Source organism: Chenopodium quinoa, unplaced genomic scaffold (genome assembly GCF_001683475.1).
Source record: "Chenopodium quinoa cultivar QQ74 unplaced genomic scaffold, ASM168347v1, whole genome shotgun sequence".
Classification (NCBI taxonomy): Eukaryota; Viridiplantae; Streptophyta; class Magnoliopsida; order Caryophyllales; family Amaranthaceae; genus Chenopodium; species Chenopodium quinoa.
The window spans coordinates 769,695-790,407 of record NW_018742987.1 but is presented as its reverse complement, the minus strand read 5'-3'; the positions used below and the strand labels follow the sequence as shown (position 1 = coordinate 790,407).

The following is a 20,713-nucleotide window of genomic DNA, read 5'->3' as shown; positions in this document are numbered from 1 at the left end:
GTTTCTTCTTGGCTAAATATTTGGTCCAATGTTTTTCAATATTTTTTTTTTTTTTTAATTATTTTTTTTTAAAGAAGCTTTTAGAAAAGTTTGTTGCTTGGGAGTAGTATGATTCAATTGCAATGGGGGTGTTTATTTTTCCCAGAACTCAAGACGAGACAATGTAAATTTATGTAGAACAGTAGGATAGATTCCAAACACCCTCTTATTTTGAAAAACTATCATATACTTAACATTTTTCTTAATCATATTCAAAAACAACATATTTGATATCATAATCAATTCTTATTCTCTTCGTCTTTCCACATCTCATCCCAATTTTGTTTGGCTTCTTCAATACCAAGCAGGGAGCCTTTCTTCTCAGCATCCCAACTAGTTGATAAAGATCCATATGGAACACCGAGAACTGAGCTTCCAAAGAACACAAATGTTGTTAAAAATGGCACCCAAATAGGCACATCCCACAACTGTTTTTCCTTCAATATGTCAAAGAGTTTTAGCAACAGCACCCCAATTACCATGGGCACGCCCACTGAGGTCAAGATCCTTCTTACCATCCTATCGAAAACAACCGATGGGATTTTATCATCGTCATCTTCTTCTTCTTTGTTGTCTTGACTCGAGCCTTTTTTTGGTGCATTTGCCTTCTTCTGTATCGAGTCATTTGCACCCCCAAATCCTTTGGATTGAGCATGCAACTTCCAAGAGCTTGTATAAAGTGAATGATGGTTATTTATTGTTGTAGAGTAGAATGGTTGGCTTCTTTGATCCCATAAAGATGGTTTTGTAATGCAGATGGGTTGTTGATGAAAGATTGCCAAAGTTTTCATCCTTTCTTCTTGTTAAGCACTCTGAGTTTAGTGCTTACCATACAATGCAAGGTAATGCAAAATACTTGTATGTTTTGAATATTGTCAAGGTTTATCCGAAAACAAATGGGTGGTGGTGACCTCATTTGGTATGTATCAAGTGGAGATATTTTCAAAGAGCCTTTTTGTCTCATTGTTCTATCATCCTTTATTCAAAAATTTAAGGAATCAATTATCAATCAAGCAAACAAAATATACCAAGAAAATAAGCGCGAAAATTCTCAAAATGTGGCTCAAGTAATTACTACTTGTATTATTTGTGCTTGGTGTTTTTTTTTTTTTTTTTAATCTAAAATCTCCCCAGTGGAATTAGATGATGCACCTAGATAAACGAAATTCTTTATACCACTCACCTTAGATAATATGTGGGTTTTTAATGCTAGTATAATTCATTTTGAGACTAAAAGCTTTGTTGTAGTAATGTAATTATAATCTGCAGGCATTGGGTTTTATAATTAAGTTATTCTGCTTGTAAATCCATCTTCTCCTTTGACAGTCAGATGATATTCATATATCAAGTTCAGAAAGGCATCCCAAAAATACCATACATTGACAATATGTGGGAGTCCTTGGTTCTGTACTATACAGATACAAATCAGTACATAAAAAAAGACGCATAATACGTGTGGGCCAGCATGTTCTCTAAAAATACATGATCAACGCCGCAGCTTCTCATATGAATTAGTTGCTACCTGCCTCAGTGGAGAAGTACGCATAGGACTACCCGAGTTAGTAGAGGGAGAAGGTAGTCTGGATCTCATCGGAGAGCTTAATAGAGATGGTCTAATCAAGGGAGATGGAATAAATGCTTGTGTTGGAGACTGCAGGATTGGAGTATTATGATATGAGGAAAAAGGCGATGCAACTGGACTCTGACTCAGATGAGAAACTGGTGTGGCTCCAGCAGATCTTGGAGCTGATCTTATGACAGGCAACATATTTATCCGTATCCTACAGATACAAAAATTTATGTTCAGAAAAGGCGACAATAATGACATTACTCTTTCAATCCTTAGTTTGCAAAATTCACTAGATGTAACTTTGCAAGTGGTGAAGAGTACTAATAGTTAGGTTTGTAAGCAAATCTAGACAGATTTATAGAGCATCCTTGCACTTAAAATCATCATTAATAGTGGTTTAGCCTCAGAGGTCAGAAATAGGGCACGTAACATGGGATGAAGAGAATGCTTCAAGTTAACAAGATAATACTACAACTGTATTAAGTAGCCTCTTACCTGTTGTGTACATCGACATAATCGTCAGTCTCGTCAAAAATTTCCTCCTGTAACACAATGCACACAGAATTAATGAACATATTAGCAATGATGACAAAAAAATCAGGAAAAGAAGATGACAGGTTATGCCAAGATTGTAGGAGAGATTACTTCAGCCTCATACCACAAAAATGCTAGACAATACAATATTCGTTGCTATACTGATACAGACATATTGAAATGCATTATTTTCTTCAACTGAAGCCATAAAAGTGTATTCAAAAACTGCAAGAGCTCTCATCAAGAGCTTTACAAACATATACAAAGTATGTAGAATATGTGTGATTTTGATGTTCATGGGAGTCTTATCATAAACTTCAAAAAAGTACTGTCATCCTTCAAAAAGTATTTTCACCCCTCCCCTACCCTTCCAAAAAAGGTGATTTCTGAGTATACAAAACATCATCAGAGTAGCTCAGCACCACTACAATCTCTGCACTAGGAAGCAGTAAAAAAAAAGGAAAGTATACAATATACTGATAGAGTATTAAGATTTTACCTGCAGCAATTCCTCCAACACGTCTTCCATTGTGATGATACCAATAACTTCTTCACTGGGATCGGGGCAAGAATCTAGATCAGGTACCTGCAGTATAGTATCTTCGTGATGCAGAATTACATTTTTTCCTAGCTCCATGGCATCAAGCATTGGAAGACTATGAGGTCCAGTTTTAGTTGAATGCACAATGGATGTGTTCCTTGATGTTTTCTTTTGATCTTTTCTATGGTTTTGATGATTTACCCCTGTGGAATTGTGTATAACTTCAATGTCAAACATCTCTGCAAGATCTACTACTGCACCAGCAGGAAAGTTTGCAGATTTATGTCACCTATACTAATTATACCTTTTTTTTCCTGATTGTTCAGGTCTTGAGATTGCATTCGTCTTCATCACAGATATTGCAGAATTGGATGTAGCATCTGACATATCTTTCACGCCTTGTTTCCTCACAACTATACCCATATGACTATGACCCATTTGAAATAGGTTCAGTATATCATACAGTGGCAAGTGATCGTAGAATCTGTAACAGTTGAAATGCTCATTAAAAAGCTAAAGAAAAAGGATGACAGCATGCAAATCATTACAGAGAGAAGACAGCCACACAAGATGTGCATATGGCTATAAATTATGACCGCCATTGCTGCCCCCTAAAAAAGAATTTACTAGTACACTGATACAGAAAGCTAATCAAAATAATACAAAAGAAATAAGCATCAAATTCAGGAACTTCTGAGCAATGTATAAAGGTCAAACCTGGAGATCTTTCTAATAGTGAGATTTCTTATAGGAGTTTCATCTTCAGGTCGGCAAACAACCAAATTTTTTACCTGCAATTGAAAGAAAATTATTTTCAAGTGCCATGAATATGCATGGATGAAACTACATAGTTACGTACTACATACTACTGGTAAATAGGAAGTGAAATACAGGCCATTTCTGACTTGTGATTAAATGATTAAGAGCAAACATTGCCAAGGAACAGAGAATCAAAGGGATAATCTTTCCCATGCTAAGTTTGGTATGTCGACAGAAATAATTTTGTTTGTGTTTGGGGACGAAGGCTATTGATCAATCAACTAAGTTCCATGAGAAGTAGAAGATTTGCAGAGAGATAAAATTTCTAAATGAAGTCTCCATCAAATCAACAGGAGGAGGAGATTTCTTGAAAATACCGTAGCTATTGTTTGCAAAAGGGCCACCATGGTGGAAAGAGGGAGTATGAGAGAAGATAGAGGAGAGAAATGAAACGTGATGATAAGTTATTCAGAAGAGGAGAGATAGAGTTGCTCAAATAGCTACCATAGGGTAGGGTAAAGTAGTGTAATACCCTTGTTCAGTGGGAAAAAATTACAAGTCCAATCCTTTAGCCCCAATACAGGCATACAATTCCAACCCTTATTTTTCATCCCCCCCCCCCCCACCACCACCACCACCAATTATACCCGATCCAGGAGACTCCATCGAGAATGAAACTTCCCCGGTTTAGAGTAAAAGACCTAGTAATCTTTTTACATATCCCTACTCCCTTACCAAAATAAGGCCTATGATATTTGAAGGGCAGCCAGAGTAAATAGGCACTCGACTGTGCCCCTCCCTCATTATCAGCTCCATTGTGTCCCTGGAAACAACCAGTGAAGAAAATTTGAGAATGGAGAATGTGAAAATGTACAAAACCAAGGCTAATGAGAAAGCTCACTTGTCAAGTTTAGCATCTACATCAAGGGAAAATACTTTAGACATGTCAGTCATAGCATCTTTAGCAGTCTTTGTTGTTAGATCCAAAGCTCCACCAATGATAGTGGTTTCATCTTGAGTCAATTCCCCACCTTTGCCTGCCTGATGTGATAAAAATATCTCTGTGTTATGACACTTGAATCAATTATTAGCATGTTGTAAATTTACAACAAAACCTCTTTCTTCTAGAAAGATATACCAATCAGACTTTTACGCAAGGAATATAATTGTATACGAAGTAGAGGATTCACTACATACCTCATTGGCATGCAGGTCCACAAAAGTTTTCAGCTCTGAGCGTCTTAGCAAAGCAGAATGGCCTCTGCCTAGCAACCAGTCCAACAGCTGCCATGGCATAAATTTGGTACATAGGAAAGGCATATAGGATTAAGTAATCAAAAAGAACGGGAAACAGAAATACCCTCCACATTTTAATTACTTTTATGTACTGAGTATCAAGAAGAGAGACAAAATAAATAATTCCTCCATTTCTAAATAGATGCATCATGTTGACAAGACATGTTTGTCAATGAATTACTTTGACCATTAATATCTTTAATATGCTTCGATAAAATTTATAAGGAAATTTATATTTCGAAAATACACAATGAGATTAACTCAACAATGATTAAAATAATGATATTTATTTTTATATATTATTAGTAATAAAACATGATCAAAGTTAGTATAGGAATAGTGTTAGAACTCTAAAGTCAATATGATGCATCTATTAAGAAACTGAGGAAGTATATATATATAAATAAAGAAATAAAATCATACTTTTCCTCTGGAGATCACAATTACCTCAGACTACAGTATTTACCCTCCACAATTGATACTTCCTTATTTTAAGTATCTTAAACTGGTTAAGAGATTAAGTAAAGTGTTTCTCGCTTATGTTTTCCACTTTTCCGCCCCTCCCCAGTTTTCACCACACTTACTTGTGACTTATGAGGCAAAATACTTACCTTGCTGATAGGATAAGAAATGGGTAGCAGTAGAATGACAAGTACACGGACCAGAACAGAAAGTTTTGCACCCACACTTAGTCCATACTGAGAGCAAATGGATTGGGGAATTATCTGAAATTTAATCATAGTGCCACTATTAAACTTTTGTTACAGCAAAAGAATCCAAAACTTGGGGCAGGGGAAACAAACAACGAGAAAAAGGAGGAGAAAAGGAAACGACTTCTGAAAATTTTGCAATGATGCATATTGTTCCCAATTACCTCTCCAAACGCAAGTATAAGAGTGACTGATATCAATATGGAAGCCCACGCAGGGAGAAGCGCATCAAGGAAAATTGGCAAAGCCTGGAAGACAAAAAAATGGTGAAGGAAGAAAAAGGCAGGAAAGACAACCATCGATACATTCAGTTGCAAACATACCTCCATTGCCATGGCATTATATATGAGGAGGGTGCAGAGTAACAAGTGCTGATTTTTAACAAGAGGCAAAATCTTCTCTGTAATGATCAGAAAATGCAGAAGAAATGAGAATTTTTTTAATGTTTTCAATGTTAACTGTCAAGGACTTTTCAGAATAATAGCCTAAGAGAAAAAATTGTTATACAGAGACCTGCATTTCTCCTGTCCTTGGGCTGGCCAGACTTTGAAAGAACCTCAAGATCAACTAGGCTAAGAGACATGAGCCCTAGGGTAAGACCTGACATAAGACCAGCAAAGCACACTAGAGCCACACATATGATCAGATAAACCCAAAACATGGTTTCACAGCAAGGCACATCATTTGCAGCCATCTTCTCTCGGAAACAAATGCAAGAAACTTCACTAGAGATACCTTTATAAGGGAAGTTCCTCAACAAGAAAACATAAAATGAACAAGAAGCAGAAACCACTGAAGGTTCATATAGAAACGAAAAAGGTGATTGAGAATATAAAAGGAATAAAAGTGTAGCACAACTTGACGGAGATAGCATTTAAAACAACTAGAGAGAATAAGGTGCAGAGTTCAACAATCTCAAAAGAAAGGGTGACAAAACAGACAAACCAAAAGAAACAAACCCCCAAATTAACTATCACGCACTTTATACTACTTAATTTATAAACAATAACAATCACCCTATGCAGGATATGTCAACTCTAAGGAAGTCAAAATAACATAACCTAGCCTCTAACTAGTACTATCTTCATTTCACAGCGATTTTAACATTTGCCATTTGGGTCCCTTTTTAAAAACTCTTAACATGGTGCTTTATTCTGTTTTTGGTAGATCTTATTCACTATCTTACCGCACAGCATTTACACTTTTTCATTCGCTCTCTATTTCTTTATCCACCTTTTTTCTTACACTCACCCACCTTTTTAGACACTCTATCTTACTTTATCCATCTTTTTCTCATACAATCAACTTTTACACACACTCTTTCCTTTGTTTGATATTTGTGCAAATAGTATATCTTAAGATCATTGTGAAACAGAGGTAGTATAATCTTAAAAAACAACTGTATGCAATTGGCAATTACCATACCAATTCATAACCATTTCATTCATTACTCAGATTAACATGATTGGTAAACCAATCAAAAGTACGCAGTCTAACTCGCTGCAAAAATATGTAATAAATAGCTTGTACCAGTTAGACCCTTTAATGATACACGTCTATTAAAAAAAATTAAAAATATATATTTTAATTGTTTACAAGGCTACAATTTCATAGGAAATACGAAGTACAAGAAGTTTATTGTGCTTATTAACTTGAGTCCCCATAACCTAAAGCTATAATGTTATTAATAACTTTGCAACTCCATATGAAATTGACAAGTATACCACAAAACTAAGGAGGATTAATAGAAAATACAAGTAACAACTACAGCTGAATTATTACAAATAAAATAGTAAACCATCACCTTAGTGGAGGTACATCAGCAATTGGACTCAGTATGCAAATCGAGTGGTCCTTCCATATCAATGATTATTATCAGTCCGAGAATATCTAATCTTTCTGATGGAAGAATATAATATATGCTTTTCCATCTCATCATCAACTGATCAACTCCAAAGAGCCATGGACAATCATGAGCATATTCATCCTGCCCACGATTCATAGCTCAAGATTTACATTAGAATCCGAACTGGTTTAAATCTGGAGGAAAGTGAATTACGTCAACACATCATTGGGAACCTGATGAATTGTTCAATTACTGTGGTTTATTTGACAGAAAAATAACATAATAATCTTTGTATATTTTTCATACATTAGAATCTACGGGGGCTAATTGAAAAGTAACAGAAGTAGACTGCAAGTGAACAACTTACTATGTAGCTAAGATCGACAAGTCACCAACACAACCTGTACGGTTGTACCTTATACCTTCATAGTTTAGTCAGCCTAGTTGTGACTTGTATACAACCACAAAATCATGAAAGGATCTAATGACAGATACAAGTTACTTGGATTGATTCCCACAAAATGTAACTGTGAAGGTATAAACTATAAAGTGTCTTTGTTTGTTACTGCATGTAATCACGAACTACCCTAAATGGTGATAAATGAATTTCTCCATGCCACCTAATGACTGACAAGAAGATCCATCCAAAAATGAATGTAGTGGGTTGATTAATGCCTAAAGATAATTCCAGAATGTCAATAACAAGCTATTTATAATTGCCGAAAGGCAAAAGCATCATAAAGACACACACTTTCCTATCCATGTTGCAATCCCTCGTTAACCTACAACATACAATCAAAATGCACATAAGGTTAGGTACAATTAGCGATTAAACTAACTAGAATAGTAGTTTCCATGATATTTCCCAAGCTTGAAAAAAGTGGCACATACATGCTAAAAGGGATTGATCTTTCCATAACTGTCATTGGCATCATTTTCAACTCCCACTGTCCAAGAAAAATAATTTACCACTACCAATTTCATAAGAAATTCTTATATTAAGTCATGCCACAATAGTATTGTCTGTTTTTTAATCGTACGTAAAGGGTATGTGTCAAGCTTTTAAGACTTCTCAAGCACCTTTCAGGCTTTCACAACTAAAAACAATCTTACAAATTCACACAAGATAATAGATTTTGTACAAATGAATATGTCACATAAACACATGTATCCAAAACCAATACAATGTAAGCTCCACCACTTTCATTAATTTGCAAATAATAGGCAAAATTAAAGCATCCAGTTAAATGTAACCATGGCGGAGTGCCTAAGTACCCAACCTATTAATCATACAGATGAACTATCAACAATATCATCCTAAACATCACATCAAAAAACCCATCAAGACCTCTACACTAGTCTTGACTAATAATGGGTAAAATCAATAAGATTAACCAAAATAACAACAATGTCAAAGCCTTAATCCCAAAATCAAATAAATTCTAACCTTCCACATACTTTTCGCAGGAAAAAAAAAAAGGGATTGCAATTCCAAATTCAAAACCTTGTCAAAGCTGGCACCACCCTCACCACCTTAACATCATCATTACTCAGATATCTCAAATAAAGCACAAATCTTTAAATCAAACAGTTTTGATATTTCCATTTTAATCAAAGAAAAAGGGTTTTTTTTTTTTGGTTTAGCAATTGACAAAAAAAAAATAATCAACCCATAAACAACATACCAATTACAAAAAGATAAATAAAAATAAAGTAACTAGTAACTGAAAATCTAAAGAGCTAATATTATAATCCTGGATAACATACTAGGAGTGGGACTTGCCTCGTCAAGCACCACAAAGATAACCACAGTTAATTAAAGAAACCAAACTCAATTAAAATAATTAGGTTCTGAATCCAACTATACAAAGCCATAATTAACCAATAATTTATTTCTAAAGCACACAAAAACCCAAGATTATGCACCAAAAAGTTGTAATTTCTAATTAAAAATAGAGTGGAAGTATAAATATGGCATACAATACATAAATAGAATTGAAAACAATAATTCAAATGAACAAGAACACTGAAGCTCACCTGATTTTGGTGGCCTTTGGTTAAATTAAGGGTTAGGGTTGGAATCGCCAACTCTTCCACGCCAATTTAACATCAAACGACGCCATGCCAATATGGCGTGCCCTCTCCATGCTTCCCTTTTCCATTCACATTTTCAGGAGTTTAAAAGGCTGCAAAGGTTAAAAAAAAATTTATACTTTCTCCCTTTCTGCATATATGTGATACAAATCTTTTAGTTATTGATCAGTATAAATTTTAATAATTAAAATTTAATAATTTATTTATTGAGACGATTACAATAATTACCCATATAAAACTAAAGAGTATAATTGGACTTTTTTTATACTCTTTCTGTATCTATTTTGATTTAATAAAGCACATTTTATTTATTCGGCAAACAATTAGGAACAAAGAAAGTATAGAAATATAGGGTAAGAAGATAAGACCCTGACCAGATCGACCTTAACCAATTATGGAGTACTTTGTTTTTCAGGTCAACACTTGTAGAAGAGGGAGGTAAGAGAATCCCTCTACTTGAGTTCCCCACCAACTCCATCAAACGAAGCTTGGTTTAGTGTACAAGATTTTTTTTTTATTATTTTATTTTTTTGAGAAATAGTGTACAAGTAATATAATCATGTTTTGTTTGACATAAAGAAAATTGTATGTATTATGACAATTTTAATTGTTTTTTTCTAAATTTTTCAGACAATAATGATCTATCAATGATTTTTACCTCCCCTATAATTTTAGTGCAACCTAATAAGATTCTAATTAATTAAATTTTTCTACCTTAATTCTTATACTGTATTATATCATTCTTTACGAGCTCTAATATATGAAGTACGGAGTAAATATTTTACTAGTAATATAAAGTATTCTGTAATAAATAGAGTAATATAATAATGAAAAATGGTACTCATTTCGTTTCACTTTGTTAGTCCCATATAGAATCAATCACAAAAAAATAAGAGAATGAATAATATTTGGAATCTTCCATTTTAGTACAAAAATTGCTTAATTAGTTCTATCTTATTAAATGTTGTGATTTTTCTATTTGGAAAGCATCAATTACAATGTTTGTTTAATGGGATTGATGACCAATCAGAATATTTAATTACTGTCATGTCATCAATTCACTAATGGGATTAGAAATTATAAGACCAAATTAGGAAAATAAAATAAGATTTAAAAAGGAATAGGTTCAATACAAACTTTAAACAAAATCGGGTGTACAATAATTATTGTACATCCACTATAAAGATAGACTAGATTGATCAAAAGTTACCCCTAAAATAAATAAAAGCTACCCTAATATGCATAAAAGTAATCCAATACAAATAAAAATTATTAGTGAAGAATCACATTTTAAATGACTAAAAATCAATTATTTGTGATTAAATGTAATTAAATTACCATTATAAAACTTTTCTTATTGTCTATTTATATAAAAAAATTGTATTATGTTAAAAGCTACCCAAAAAAAAAGCAAAAAGTTACCCTAAAATTAGGTAAAAATTACCCTTATACTGCTCGATGTACAGTAAAATTAGTGTAAACCAGGTGTATACAAAAGTTTTTATAGATTCAATATAGGTAGATCATTTTGAAACGCTCAAAATAGTATATGGGACTAACATTATGAAACGGATGGAGTATTTCGAAATTATAACATGAAAGTTTTAAGGATCAAATTAAATTAATTTGTCAAAAATAAAAGGAATGGAATATTATTAACGATTGGAAATTATTTGGAATAGTATTTGACCCTAACTATTGCAATAGAAAATGGTTTTCAATGCTTTAGGTGAAGGTGAACGGTACTTATTAAAAGGTTTTGAAAAATTATGATTTTATTAGTACAAGCAATGGCCCCCATTCCTCAGATCCATTAAAATCTTACTTCAACATACGACAGGTTTATAAGTTGTTGGTAACACACTAACAAACCGCCCTTGATTGTTGTACTTTAATGTAAAGTGCAATAATTCAATGGTTTATCTAAAAGATCTATAAAAATAGTATTGTACATTATTCATTAAGCATCATCCATTCATCATACATACATTTTGGTCAACTCAAAGTGTATATGAAGTAGATATTATCATTTGAGGAGTATCATATTACCCTTAAAGGCAAGTACTCAACGCAAGGACAATATTAAAAAAAAAATAAAAATGATTCAATTTAAAAGTTAAAAGTTAAATCTACTTGGTAAATCGAAATAGAGGAAGTATAAGATATAAAGCGTTTGGACAGGTACCCGTATCGTTAGTACTAACAGTTTGGGTATTCGATAACCAAAATTCCTAAAAGTGATATCCATAACCCGAACCGATAAGTTCGAATACCCAGATTTTCGGATCGGTTATCGGGTACCCAATAAGATGTCCAATAATAATAATTAAACTTAATTATATAGTTATTATTATGATATAATTTACCACTAATTAACAACAATACCATATGATTTTGACCAAATTATTAATAATATTACTAATCATTGATAATATAAAGTAAGAGTTTAGATTTTAAAAATATAGATTTAAGTAGGGAAAAAAGCAAAAAAATACTTATCGGAACGAATCGGGTAACCGTTATTTTTAAAATGATACCCAATAACCATACCCGATAACAAATTACCGGAACAGGTACCGAACCGTTATGGTTATCGGATCGGGTACCCTAATTTTCGGAACGGTTACGGATTGGTTTTTCGGGTAGTTTTGCTCAGCCCTACTTAAAAGTGGTATTCTTCAAGGGGGAAAAAAAACAAAAACTGAATTAATACTACCTCCGTTTTTTTTTTGTTCACACGTTCTGACTTTAGCACTATCCATACACTCTCCTTTGACTGTATTTTGTGGTTTATCCGTGATGAAAAATATAGTCATGTGGGATATTGTTAGATTTGTCACGATATATATTTTCAAAATATCAATGGTTAAAGTTGTGTATTGACAAACGTGACTAAAAAAAAACGTGTCATTTAAAAAGAAATGGAGAAAGTAGAATCGAATTCTTATCACCATTGGGCTCAAACAAATTGAAGTTGATACGACATTGCATGGGTTGGGCCCAAGGGAGTCTTTGGGCCGTAACTGTAATTGAGTACCAATCTATTGTTTTTGGGCTAAATCAGGGTCATGAATTCATGATGCTAGCTAATTACCAACGGCCAACTTAATATTTTTCCAATGGTTTGGCCTGATGTGAGTGTTTTCCAATGCACAAAGCATAGACCAGTACCATTTTTTTTTAATTTTTTTTATTTATTTTTACAACAAGCAATCAAGCATTTAAGCATATATACATGTACTTTGTATTTCTATTTCACATTTCACAAAATACGGAAAATAATCCTCGCCCCCCCCCCCAAAAAAAAAAAAAAAAGAAAATAAAGGACACAAAAACTCCATTGGCTTTAAGTTGCCAACCGAGGTTGTTGCCTTTGAGGCTACGATCTAAATTTTAATACTGTATGAATTTTTCATTAGTGCTGATAATTTCCGGTTCTTATTAATCACAACAAAGGAATATTTTATATCTCATAAATAATACCCCTTTGTTGCGAGTAATAAGAACCGGAGATAGTATTTATGTAAATAAATTGGGCTAATTCAACTTTAAGACAATGTCATTGAGGATGAAGATATCGAAGGTGTTTGAATATTGTGTTGATGATATATATGATTGAGGACAAAGGGGAGGGGGTGATTGATCATGACCTTTTATATTTTTAATTAAATAATTTATTTTCAAGAGATTTATTTTTCTTTATTTAATTAATAGATTGATTACAGCGAGTCAGCAACGCGTGAAATAAAAGTACAAGTGTATTATGTGCATAGTTAATTAATCATATATATTTTTAATAGTTGAGTATTAATTTAAATAAATGTGTAAGCGTAATTATGACATATCATCGTATGCTTCAATTTTTTGTCGAATGTATTTATCTTCCATAATCCATACATCACTTTATTTGAAAAATGGCATGCACAAGCATGAAATCAAGCTGAATTCAAAGTCAACAAATTGTAATATACTCCAACTTGCATGGTAAGATAAAAGCCCAGGCCATTAATTGATTTTGCTTTCACTTGATTAGTAACATGATATCAGCATGCAACATAAAACAAAGTACAATGACATCGTCCAACAATACAAATTAAAACAAATCGCGAAAATGAGAAATGAAAGAGAAAGCAATGCAAATCAGATGCAAAATAAAAAGATCAACAGATTAAAGCAGAAAACGTAACAACTAACACACCAAACATCAACATTTTTAATCAAACAATCTCGCAAAAACTACTCATCATCATCATTGTCATCGTCGTTGTCGTTGTCGTCCTGATTTTCTTCCACCTTCTCTGCTGCCTCCTCAGCGAGATGATCAGTAAACTGATCATAGCCTTCAGCTAAAGCAAGTCCTCCCAAAATTCCTGCAGCTGCTCCTATAGCAATTCCTGTACCCATTCCTCCAAAACTGCTCTTTTTCTTCTCCTCTACTGGCTGCTGCCCGTACTGCCCTTGATCGTACCCGCCATACCCTTGCTGCCCATACCCTGCAGAAGGATAGCCTGCAGCTGCAGGCTGTCCATAAGCAGGGGACTCCCCGTTATACTGCGGGGCGCCATAGTCAACGTCCCTAGACGTTGTCATTGACGCCCCGTGGTGAGGAGGGGGGTAAGAATTATAACTTTGATATCGCTCACGCACAATGATCTCAAGCTCAAGCTTTCCCTGAGGCCGACCAGAGGAGCGCTTGAGCTTGAGCTTGCGCTTGACACTGTTCCCAATGCCTACATCGTCCAACACATCACGTAGATCTAGCTTTGCAGTGCCGATGTGAGGCTTGGTGTCCTCATCGACATCTGCAAAGTGGACAACCTCGATGGTTAAGGTAGCATCGTCTATAGGACCATTTAGAGGGACCTTCAGTGTTTGGTCCCATCTAGGGTTTGTGTCACCCTCGTCGTCGGTCCGGGTCGTGACTTTACGATCCGAATCGAACCACATTATGGCGTACGGCTTCGTAGGGCCGTAACGCCAATTGACATTCTTGATATCCTTAGCGGATAATACTGTTACTTCAACCTCGTACCTTGAGGCCATTTGAATCAACACTACACTTATTAAGGAAGATTTTTTTTTTTTTTGTTTGTTTTTGCACTTTGGACATACAATGAAATACTACTATCCTAGTATCTTAAGGACTATGGTATTTATAACATTTCTTTGGGTACCATTTGTCTAAAAAATTTCCCAAAGTACCCTTTTGTCCGTGTTATTTTCGTGGGTGCACGATGCTCTAAGCGCATATAGGCAGTATAGCATAGTAGTTAGTAGTTCATTATTAAGGTTCGTTAGTTCATCTTTTCAAATCTTTGGAGTTAACAAGTAACAAATTAACAATATAAATATAATCATGTTAAAACTTAAAAGGTTACCATTTTATGTACTTTGTATATATTAGAGATATGAATTGTTTGAAATTAGGGAGAGTCCGAGAGATAGTATTTGTTAAATCATATAATCATAATGTTAATCTAAATGATAAATCAACATTATATTATAGACTAATTTCGCGAAAAGAAAAAAAAAAGATTAATTATAATCATAAATTTTTATGTTAGGTTTGAATGTTAAATTATACTCATACTTAAAATGAACGAAATATATCCTCTACGAAAAAAGACGATCTTAATTATTGGAAAACTTAGTAGGGTAGATAGCTACATTTTGTTTATTTTTTTTAAAAAACAAAATATGTAATATATTGTGTGTAGAATTTGAGTATTGCATAAACGAATAATAATATTTTGAAAAGATTTGTGGCTAAAAGTTACTGTACTATGTATACTTCTAATTCTTTGTATCTAACAATTATTTCCATTTATCTTTTTGCCCCAATCTTAAATTCAATATTTGACATTTATACATCAATCAATCAATAACATAATAACAGACACCAAGAATGACACGTGTCATTTCTTGGTGCTGTCATTTTTCCTCCAAAACCATCCTTCATCTTCTCTTGCCAAAATAATATTTATAGAATATGATTTGTTATTGGTTTTTCCTTAATCTTCTATATGTATACACAATTATTTCAAATTTTATTCTAAATATTATAATTTGTATCTTTCCTTGCCAAAATCTTTTAAAATAATACTCGATTTACTATTTGGTTATTTTTTTGGGTAATCATACTTTTTTTATACTACGTATAATGAGATGCATTTTATATTGTGTTGAGAAAAATAAACTAATGTGACTATTTTCTTTTCTCCAAAAAATTGCAAGATCACTTTGACTATCAGCTAAACTTCATTTCCTCTATTTAATCCCATTTTACCATATCACATCCCTATTTTGTTTGTTTTTCCTTTTCACTTCGTACCTACCATTGAATTAAAGACTAGAGTATCAAACATTATTATTATTGTTGTAGTAAGTCACGTATTGATTTTAAAACTATTTCAATAATATATAATATAACTTTAATTTAATTTATGCAAAATTATATTTTTTGGTTAAATTCGTGCATCGCTTGGGCACTAATCTAGTTTGAATCTATAATCATGTCAATTGAATCAACTTGTATTTAAAATTAATTGACATTAGGTTTTAATTCTTAAACTTGTACATTCACATGTTAGAGGATGATTTTTTTTTTTTTTTTTTTCTGTTTTTTTTGGGTCAAGTACCTATACCGTGTCATTTACGTGGGCTTACATTCCTCTTTTCGTTTTTCAAATTTAGAAGAAACGTTTAACGTTTTAAAACGTTTCAATAATGAAATAAAAGCACAAAACGTATAATTATATTGTACGGAATATATATTTAAACAAAAAATCAAACACTAATGTCCTTTGGCTTCTCGATGCAATATATCTTGAAGATTAAGTAATTGCCATACATAATACTCCGTACATAATTAATTAAGTACGAGGAAACAAATAAATAAAAAGATGTGTCTTCCCACTCACTATTCACATGGTACTCTATTTATTTTTCTTCCTCAGTGGCGGATCTAGGATTTTCAATTCGGGGGGACAAAATGCTTAACTTACAAATAGCTTAACAAAAAATAAAAACAAAAAAAAAACTCAAACACACAAATTAGTTAATACTTAATATTAAAATTTCAAAATAAAAAACATACTTAGTCATACAATTCAAATGATGAAAAAAATTACATAAACATTACATTAAAATTACACTTTCATCCTTCGAGTCTTCATATTTTGGAAGCGATCAACAATTTTTTCATCGGAAACTCTTAGGAAGACATCCTTCTCAATAAAAGTGACCAAACAATCATTCATAAGTTGATCACCCATGCTATTTCGCAACTTATTTTTGACACATGTCATTGCGGAAAAGACTCTTTCAACACTTGCCGTGGCAACCGGAAGAATCAACATCAACTTGATAAGCAAATGAATAAGAGGAAAAGTCTTATGCTTATTAGTTCAAGCATCATAGAAAGAGAGTTAAGGTCATTTAAACCTTGAAATCTATCATCATTTAGCATATTCTCCATGAATATATCAAGTTGACATTCAAGAGCCATCAAATCAAAGCTTGAAAATTCTTCGGGATAAAAAGAGGCAAGTTTAAGTACCTTATCTTTATCAAAGGATGAGAAGTTATCTTTAGGACTTAAACAAGCCATACATATTAGTATCTCCATATTCCTCTCATTAAATCGATCATCAAGTTCTTGAAGATGCAAATCAATCACTCTTACAAAAATTCCAACCCGAAAATGATGTTCATTTGTTGCTTCTTCAACAAAACGTCTTGATCTTCCTTGAGGAACATAAGGAGAATCCATAGTGGGAACAACAATACCATGTTTAGCACAAAATGAAGTTACCTTGTTTAAGAGAGTATCCCATCCTTGCTCCCTCATTTTTTGCAACACCAATTTTGTGTAAGTGACAAGTTCCATGGCATTTACAATATCTTGCTCCTTTCTTTGCAAAGCAACACACAAATCATTAGTGTAACCAAAAATAGTCAACATCAAGTGAGCAATAAAAACAAAGTCAAATGACTCTAATTGTCCTAAAACAATTTGAGCTTTGAACTTATCTTCCGATACACCATGCTTCCCAATGTGTACAAGTACCTTAACAATTGTAGGAAATAAGAGGATGATGTTTGAAATAGACTTGTAATAAAAACTCCAACGAGTATCCCCGGGCCTTTTCAAACCAAGTTCTTGATTTAAACCCGATCCACTCACAATATCCCCTACATCCAATGCTCGAGCAACTTCTTGAGCTTGATCTTGTCGAATCATTTCTCTTCTCTTGCAAGAAACTCCAACCACATTCAATAAATTTGCAAGTATCTCAAAAAGCCAACCACAACTATCATTCTTTTTAGCAACGGCAACTAGTGTTAGTTGAAGTTGATGAGCAAAACAATGTACGTAGTAGGCACTTGGAGTATCATTCATAATCAAAGTCTTAAGACCATTTATTTCACCTTTCATGTTGCTAGCTCCATCGTACCCTTGCCCCCTTATCATAGATGGACTCAATGAATGTTCAACAAGTAAAGACATGATTGCATCTTTAAGAGTTAAAGCGGTAGTATTACTAACATGAACAATGCCTAAAAATCGCTCCATTACCTTTCCACTATCTCTATTAACAAAGCGCAAAACAAGAGCTAGTTGTTCTTTTTGGGACACATCACTTGACTCATCGACTAATATGGCAAAGTAATCATCACCAACTTCTTCTATTATGCACCTAGTTGTTTCTTTGGCACAACAATTAATAATGTCCTTTTGAATAGAAGGGGAAATCATTTGACAATTTTTAGGTGCTTTTTCAAGAGTATGTTGTCTTACTTCCTCAACCTTTTCTCCTAACCATTTCAAAAGCTCAAGGAAATTACCCCTATTATATGACTCCCCGCTTTCATCATGTCCACGAAATGCCAAACCTTGCCCCAAAAGAAACCTTAAACAAGTTAAAGATGCATTCAAGCGGATAAAATATTCACTTTTAATCACCTCACTTGCATTGTCAAACACATTCAAGATTGATTTTTTTTTTCCATCTCTTAAATTCACATATTTCTCATAAGCAAGATTATGAGCACTGTTAATTCCACCAACATGCTTCTCAAATCTTTCCGGTTTATTCCATGCCCTAAACCCTCCATCAACAAATGCATCACCCCCCGAATAACTATCAACTTCATTCTTGAACAAGTAACATACAAAACAAAATGCAGCATCTTTTTCAATACTATACTCAAGCCAATCCCATTTCTTGAACCAATGAACACTAAAGCGACGTAAACCACACACTTGTCTTTGAGGAAAGTCATGAGTTTTTGGTTGGCAAGGTTTTTTAAGAATATAACCCCTCCTAACTGCATTTCGTTCATTTGCGGGGTAATCCATTATGTTTATTCTTTTTCCCGGATCATGAGGAAGAAGTTCAACATCGTATACCAAATTTTCCTCCAATGGTACATTACAAGTACTTGAACCACCCATTTCCATATCATCTTCTTGACTTTGAGGGGGGCTTAATGAAGGGGAGTTATTTGACTCATTTTCATGGAGTTTCTTTCTTTTATACAAGAATTGTCGAAGATCGGGTTGTTTTCTAGTAGCCTTGGATTTGTTTGAATTAGGTGAATCATTTGACATTTCCTAATTACATTAAAAAATATATATCAATTATTCAATTTCGGAATTTCCACAATTCACATCATTGCATAAATGCATACTATAAAACCTAACATTAAAATTGCAATTAAAATTAAAATTCAACAAATATTGCAATTAAAATTAAAATAATTCAACAAAAATCTGAAAATTAGGGTTAACAATTGGTGAATTGGGGATTTCAAATTAACAAATTGGGAATTTCGAAATTCGAATTAGGGTTAGCAACTTAGCAAGACATACCATAAGTTTAGCAGCGACTCAGTGAGTGGTGAGGAACCCAGGGGCCAAGGCGGACAGGCGGTGGTCGGTGGAGCAGCGAGCCAGTGACGCCTGACGCACTCACGCACGCGCCTGCAGCGAAGACTGAAGATGGAGCACAGCCGCACAGGAGCAGCGACGCACCACGCACGCACGAAGCCTCGACGGTCGCCGGTTGGTGGAATGGTGGAGCAGCGACGCAGTGGACTAGTGGAGTAGTGGTAATGGCGAATTGGAGTGAAGATTGAAATTGAGCAGCGCTGTGCGATTTGTTTTGCTTTTTTTTTTTTTTTTAATTTTTTTTTTAAATTGGGGGGACAGCTGTCCCCCCATGTCACTTAATTGGGTCCGCCCCTGTTCTTCCTTTTGACTTATCTTCACATGATACCTACGACTACACGAGTAGTTAGTTAGTTAGGGTCTTTTTTTTAACTAGTAAATCAATTTATCTATCACACATTCACACGGTCACACCATGCAATATCTAATTAGCTTATGCTCGATCGCCTGCAAGTAAGGGATCAAATTGTTTCATTATAAGCTTTTTGGACATAATACCTCAAAGTTGCACATACATATTACATTTAATGGAGGTAATACTCCATTTATCTTTTTGCACAATCTTAAATTTAATATGTATTAATAGTTATATAGTTCGTTGTGTAATGCTTTTTTTTTTTGACAAAGTTCGCTGGGTAATGTAAATTGATAAATAATTGAATAATAGACCTCTTGAGTATCACTACACGTAAGTGTCCCATGTTAATTGGTTGAACAAGAGATAGTTAATCACTTATAAGGCTAAGGGGCTATTCGTCCTGTTGCCCTATGGTTTTGGGATAAATCTCCTTTGATCTTGTGAAGTTGACTATTTTCTCTTGGTGATGCGGCCTAGACCTGTATATTTAACATGGTATCAAAGCTAAGTTCACGATATGAAACCCTAAATGGCTAAAGTTCACTAGGTCAAGTGTAGGTCCATGTGAGGGGGAGTGAAGAAGCACTCTAGCCCGAAAAATCTCATGAGATAAAGTGAAAAGGGACTTTATGTGAGGGGGACTGTTGTAAAATAGATCTCTCATCAAGTATTACCACATGTAAATATCTCACATTGGTTGAAGAAGAGAATATTAATCACTTTATAAGGCGAAGAGGTTACTCCTCCTATGCTATATAGCCCAAACCCGTATTCAACATAGACAGATTGAAAGAACAACAACAAATAAAAGGCTATAATTCTTACTCCCTCCGCCCCTATTTGTTTGCCCCATTGCCAAAATACGAGTCAAACTCTAATAAATTTGATTATTGATTCCTGTTTTTCTATCAAAGGAAGTATAGTCAGGTGTTATTTTGTTTGGTTCGTCTCATTATAAATTTAATTAGTATCAACTTTATGTAATTTTAACGCATATGAAAATTGAGATATAAA

At 33.8% G+C, this 20,713-nt stretch overlaps 4 protein-coding genes across 8 annotated transcripts; all 4 read right to left on the bottom strand.

Moving 5' to 3' along the window:
* Positions 1–278: 278 nt before the first annotated feature.
* Positions 279–830, bottom strand: LOC110729478 (uncharacterized protein PAM68-like). Its single transcript, XM_021909212.1, has one exon. The coding sequence runs from the start codon at positions 828–830 to the stop codon at positions 279–281; it is 552 nt and encodes a 183-aa protein (XP_021764904.1).
* Positions 831–1,351: 521 nt separating this feature from the next.
* LOC110729581 (DUF21 domain-containing protein At5g52790-like) lies at positions 1,352–9,489 on the bottom strand. Of its 5 annotated transcripts, none has more exons than XM_021909323.1 (14): positions 9,333–9,489; positions 7,254–7,489; positions 5,963–6,073; positions 5,773–5,849; positions 5,614–5,697; positions 5,351–5,464; positions 4,641–4,727; positions 4,345–4,484; positions 4,179–4,266; positions 3,402–3,475; positions 2,992–3,168; positions 2,643–2,889; positions 2,105–2,151; positions 1,352–1,820 (listed from the first exon to the last, which is right to left on the bottom strand). In XM_021909323.1, the coding sequence occupies exons 3-14, from the start codon at positions 6,054–6,056 to the stop codon at positions 1,526–1,528; spliced, it is 1,524 nt and encodes a 507-aa protein (XP_021765015.1). In that variant the 5' UTR covers positions 6,057–6,073; positions 7,254–7,489; positions 9,333–9,489; the 3' UTR covers positions 1,352–1,525. The 5 variants fall into 5 exon arrangements, with proteins under 5 accessions (XP_021765015.1, XP_021765016.1, XP_021765017.1 ...); XM_021909324.1 differs by having other exon boundaries at positions 7,254–7,436; XM_021909325.1 differs by lacking the exon at positions 7,254–7,489.
* Positions 9,490–13,357: 3,868 nt separating this feature from the next.
* Positions 13,358–14,600, bottom strand: LOC110729579 (protein SRC2-like). Its single transcript, XM_021909321.1, has one exon. The coding sequence runs from the start codon at positions 14,430–14,432 to the stop codon at positions 13,626–13,628; it is 807 nt and encodes a 268-aa protein (XP_021765013.1). The 5' UTR covers positions 14,433–14,600; the 3' UTR covers positions 13,358–13,625.
* A 2,146-nt stretch (positions 14,601–16,746) lies between these two features.
* LOC110729477 (zinc finger MYM-type protein 1-like) lies at positions 16,747–18,846 on the bottom strand. The gene has a single exon (XM_021909211.1). It carries the CDS (start codon positions 18,844–18,846, stop codon positions 16,747–16,749), a length of 2,100 nt encoding a protein of 699 aa, XP_021764903.1.
* Positions 18,847–20,713: the final 1,867 nt, after the last annotated feature.